General features: G+C 39.4%; 1 protein-coding gene across 1 annotated transcript in view; it reads left to right on the top strand.

The window, feature by feature from the left end:
- The first annotated feature begins 676 nt into the window (after nucleotides 1–676).
- krt94 (keratin 94) overlaps nucleotides 677–5,146 on the top strand; it is a 10,947-nt gene continuing 6,477 nt past the window's right edge. Inside the window, exon 1 of the mRNA XM_061769822.1 lies at nucleotides 677–700. Coding sequence (XP_061625806.1) covers nucleotides 692–700 — 9 coding nt within the window. The 5' untranslated portion in view covers nucleotides 677–691. The remainder of the gene's footprint in view (nucleotides 701–5,146) is intronic.

Raw genomic sequence — 5,146 nt, 5'->3', positions numbered from 1 at the left:
AAATTTGCAGAAATGTATTGCCAACAGTCTTTTCTCTTTATTTCGTAGCATTTCTTTTGGCTACACTGCTTCCAGTGTATGCATGTAGATGTCAGATTTTTTTTGGCCGATCATATTTCAGCCTCTATGTGCCGCCACATTAATTTAATCTGCCCAGGGCCTTCAGAATCAATAGTGCTGGCCAATGTAATTCAAACATTTTGCAATGAGACTGTTTCTTGAACCAATCAGATTTCAAATTTGTCTTCACAGGGCCAGGGCACTGGCCATCCAAGTCAGCATTTTTACATCCTCTGATTTGTTTGGTCAGAGTGAGCCATATTCAACTAGCAAACTGTAGCGCACTGCACACATTAATACATTTCATACTCAATATCGCAGGTAAGTATGATGTATTTCATTTGAATGTTTTGCATTTTTGCTAGCTGAATATTGATTCTGAACTGCTCCATAGGATGTATGTGTCACAGTTATGTGCTGTACTATTGTGTTTTGGTATAGTATTGATTGTTTCTAAAATGGTATTGAATACTGTAAAACAGTATTCGAGAACGGTTTGTGTTCAGCCTCGGATTCCTTTGTCTTCTCTGCCCGACAACTTGCTAATTTACAGCCTAATGTCATTGACAGGATAGGAACGTGACGTGACTTTCACAAGGCATTACAAGTAACAACTCCAGAAGACAACCAAATGAGAAAGGTACGAGCCGCCCAACTCCAAATCCACTCAAGAGATTGTGTTCGCTTCAACTACATAGTGAGCTTATCTTGGGTTGACCAAGAGCTGGGATTGTAAAAAGGGAGTTGGCAGAAGATATTTCACAGAGTCATGCAGTTTACAACTATTGAAAACACCCACAAAGCACACAGAGATTAAAATCAAGTTAGCAGGAATTTCTTTCAAGATTTGTGGGTGATACTGTAATTTTTCAAAACGATGGGCGTGTTCGTATTTAGGTTTACGATTAAGGGTGGCACAAGTATCGTGACATACAAACTGTCCTCCAAATCCTTTAACGCATGCTTATTTCGTAGGACTCTGAAGTTCCTTTGAAAATCAGCAGCGTTACAAAATCCGTGCGCTTGCGTGCGCGCGCACACACACACACAGTCACAGAAACACACACACACACACAAAGCATGGGTGCCTGACACATCACAATTATCGCAATCAGAATGTACAAATGGCACTTAAAATAAATGAAGCAGTGAACAATTATGGAGGAGTTTTTTAAAAATCAACTACGTAAGCATGAGTCATTTGGTTTGGGTGAAAACGTCCACTTTCCACATTGCATAAACATGCTGTGACTACAGAGTGTCCATTTTACAGTGCACAAATCCTGTAAGTTTTTCAGTCTGTAAGTCTGTCAAAACATTACTTGTTCTTCTACTTCATGGTCTTCAATTGAATGGGACACATTGGCTGCGCACACACCAGGCAGCATCTCCCACAGTTTTGCTCTGCTTTGCTTCGGGTGCACCTTTTTGATGAAGCTTTCAGTCTGACGCCTGGTACACACAGAATCATTTTTAACATCTTGACTGATTTCTAAAATGTGAGAGACCACATATGCCTTCATCACTGTTTGCCACACACTTAAAGTGCCCCAAAACGTAAATCCTTGTTTTGTTTCTAAATACATTAAGTATGTTTGAAGATAAGTGCTGAAAACCTGTGCAAAGTCTGAAAACAATATAGTGCTGAATTGTTGAGATATGGCTGAAGAACCTTTTATCACCAGATAGAATTTCCTGATTTTATGGGGCGTGAGTATACTTTCCGTGCCTCACTATGTAAACACCAAGTGCCCTAATTCCATGCATAGGCCACTTCTTCATTCATAATGGACACAGTTCCACCAGTATAGCGTGCAGTAAGTATGCCCATCAAAGTATGCCCACAGCTCGAAAAAATACATCTTCCCTGAAGTTGGGTTAACATGTCTCTGCCATCTGGCCGCACGCGTGTTGTGTTGCGAGGCAGCAGCGAACGGCACAGGATCCGCTACCCCGCGGCCCCACACCAATCCGACAGTACACAACGAAGGTCCCTCCGTTGATTAACAGTTTCAATGGAAACAAATGGGCAGAACGACTTTCTGCGGCCCGCGAAAACATGTGCTGTGTGTCGCTCCTCTCTCAAACTGTTTGCAGGCAGAAGAGCAGCAAATCCGGATAGAATTAGTACAACCCCAATTCCAATGAAGTTGGGGCGTTGTGTTAAACAAATAAAAACAGAATACAATGATTTGCAAACCATTTTTGATCTGTATTTAATTGACAACACTACAAAGACAAGATATTTAATGTTCAAACTGATAAACTTTATTACTTTTAACAAATAATCATTAACTTGGAATTTTATGGCTGCAACACATTCCAAAAAAGCTGGGACAGGGTCATGTTTACCACTGTGTTACATCAACTTTTCTTTTAACAACATTCAATAAACGTTTGGGAACTAAGGGCACTAATTGTTGAAGCTTTGTAGGTGAAATTCATTCCCATTCTTGCTTGATGCACTCTTTTACTACAAAGCCACACTGTTGTAACACGTGCAGAATGCGTCCCCGAAAAAGACGTTGCTTGGATGGCAGCATATCTTTCTCCAAAACCTGTATGTACCGTTCAGCATTAATGGTGCCTTCACAGATATGTAAGTTACCCATGCCATTGGTACTAACACAGCCACATACCATCACAGATGGTGGCTTTTGAACTTTGCGACCATAAAAGTCCGGTTGGTTCTTTTTCTCTTTGGCCCGGAGGACACGACGACCACAATTTCCAAAAACAATTTGAAATGTGGACTCGTCGGACCACAGAACAATTTTCCACTTTGCATCAGTCCATCTTAGATGAGCTCGGGCCCAGAGAAGCCGGCGGCATTTCTGAGTGTTGTTGATAAATGGCTTTTGCTTTGCATAGTAGAGTTTCAAGTTGCACTTACGGATGTAGCGCTGAATTGTATTTACTGACATTGGTTTTCTGAAGTGTTCCTGAGCCCATGTGGTGATGTCCTTTACCCATTGATGTCGGTTTTTGATGCAGTGCCGCCTGAGGGATCGAAGGTCACGGGCATTCAATGTTGGTTTTCGGCCTTGCCGCTTACATGCAGTGATTTCTCCAGATTTTCTGTACCTTTTGATGATATTATGGACCGTAGATGATGAAATCCCTAAATTCCTTGCAATTGTACATTGTTGGAACATTGTCCTTAAACTGTTCAACTATTTTCTCACGCACTTGTTCACAAAGAGGTGAACCTCACCCCATCTTTGCTTGTGAATGACTGAGCAATTCAGGGAAACTCGTTTTATACCCAATCATGGCACCCACCTGTTCCCAATTAGCCTGTTCACCTGTGGGATGTTCCAAACAGATGTTTGATGAGCATTCCTCAACTCAGTTCTCAGTCTTTTATGCCACCTGTCCCAGCTTTTTTGGAACGTGTTGCAGCCATAAAATTCTAATTTAATGATTATTTGCTAAAAACAATAAAGTTTATCAGTTTGAAAATGAAATATCTTGTCTTTGTAGTGTATTCAATTAAATATAGGTTAAACATGATTTGCAAATCATTGTATTCTGTTTTTATTTATGTTTAACAAAACGTCCCAACTTCATTTGAATTGGGGTTGTATTTGATTGACAGCTGGAGGTGGGATTTTCAGAGCATCTAGCTCAGCCCACAGCACCTGGAAGCTCAAAGAATGTCTAAAGTCTTGATCATTTTGAAGCCTGATTTCAGATACTTTGCAATTTTTCTTTATCCATTCACTCATTGTCCGGCTTGTTTACGTTGCTCTTTTCCGTGGTGTGTCGAATTTACAAGACATTTTCTTTGGCCTGTTTTGTGGGACTTTAAGGATTTCTGATCGTAATATTGAACATTTTTAAAAACATTTACGATTGTTGATCTTGTGCATTTTCCAAGCGGATGGAGGAGTAAAAATCACTCTTAACACACCCCAAACTACAGGATAATCATGAGAGGCATTCGTTAAATCAGGCCTTTCCTGACTTGGATGGGAAAGGAGAAATCAAGCTAAAAAGTAGTTTAAAGGAGCCACTTGTCGCTGACTGTTTTCCCAAGATGAGCAGACAGAACCTGTAGGCTACTGTAACTAATTATAGGCTACATGAATAAACTTAACTTCCCCCAAAAGACATGCGCCAAAAAAATGTTCACAATTGAGATATTAATGACTGAATGTTACAATTGAGACAACAGTTAGAACCAGAAGTAGCTGTCTATCTCCAGAGACCTGCTATACAGGACATTATATCGGTAAGATTGGTGATCATCGTTAATCGCTAAACTGTGTCTAACCATATTTACCAACATTTAAGTTACAAACCAATTAAGTTACGAACATTCGGACATACGAACAGACTGCCATTTTTGTGAAACTGTTTTTTCCACGTGTTCGCTTGTGTATGTTAATTTATGATGACTTTTCAACAGTATGATACTGTATTTCATCCATCCATCCATTTTCTACCGCTTATCCGAGGTCGGTCGCGGGGGCAGTATTCGTAATTCAACAATAAGAGCATGAAACAGCATTTTTAAAAGCTTTAAATTAACGGTGGATTACAACAGCCTGTTACTGTATTTTACGATTGTAAAATAGTCATCCTTGCTCGTAAATTAGCAGTTAGATTAATCATTTTACAATGACAATAAATAACAAATTTTATAGCATAAAACATAATTTATAAATGAATAGCTCTAAATTCACAGTGGATTACAACAGTATTTTAGTGTATTTTTTAATATTTGTAATGTTAAATAGTCATCCCTCGCAGTTAAATTAGCAGTCATTGCTCACTTAACATGAACAAATGGTAATTTAACAGTATAAATCAGTATAATAATTTAATTTGGCAACTGAGAACCATTTCTCATTGAGTGCCGACCTGGAGGCAAATTAGGGTTCAGGGTTGATTTGGTTGATTTGACATGAGCGAGTTGGCTCACGTGTGTGGTCACAGTATAAATTCAACTTGTAAATTGGGGCACAACTGTATTCTAGATCAATGGATGCAACACTCTTCTCCACATTGAAAGATACCGTACCGTCATGATTTTTGAGAAGACACAGCAGACATCTAAGGTGTTTGCTTACTTGCATATTGG

The sequence above is a fragment of the Phyllopteryx taeniolatus genome, chromosome 4 (assembly GCF_024500385.1).
Source record: "Phyllopteryx taeniolatus isolate TA_2022b chromosome 4, UOR_Ptae_1.2, whole genome shotgun sequence".
Classification (NCBI taxonomy): domain Eukaryota; kingdom Metazoa; phylum Chordata; class Actinopteri; order Syngnathiformes; family Syngnathidae; genus Phyllopteryx; species Phyllopteryx taeniolatus.
This window is presented reverse-complemented; position numbering and strand designations above follow the sequence as displayed.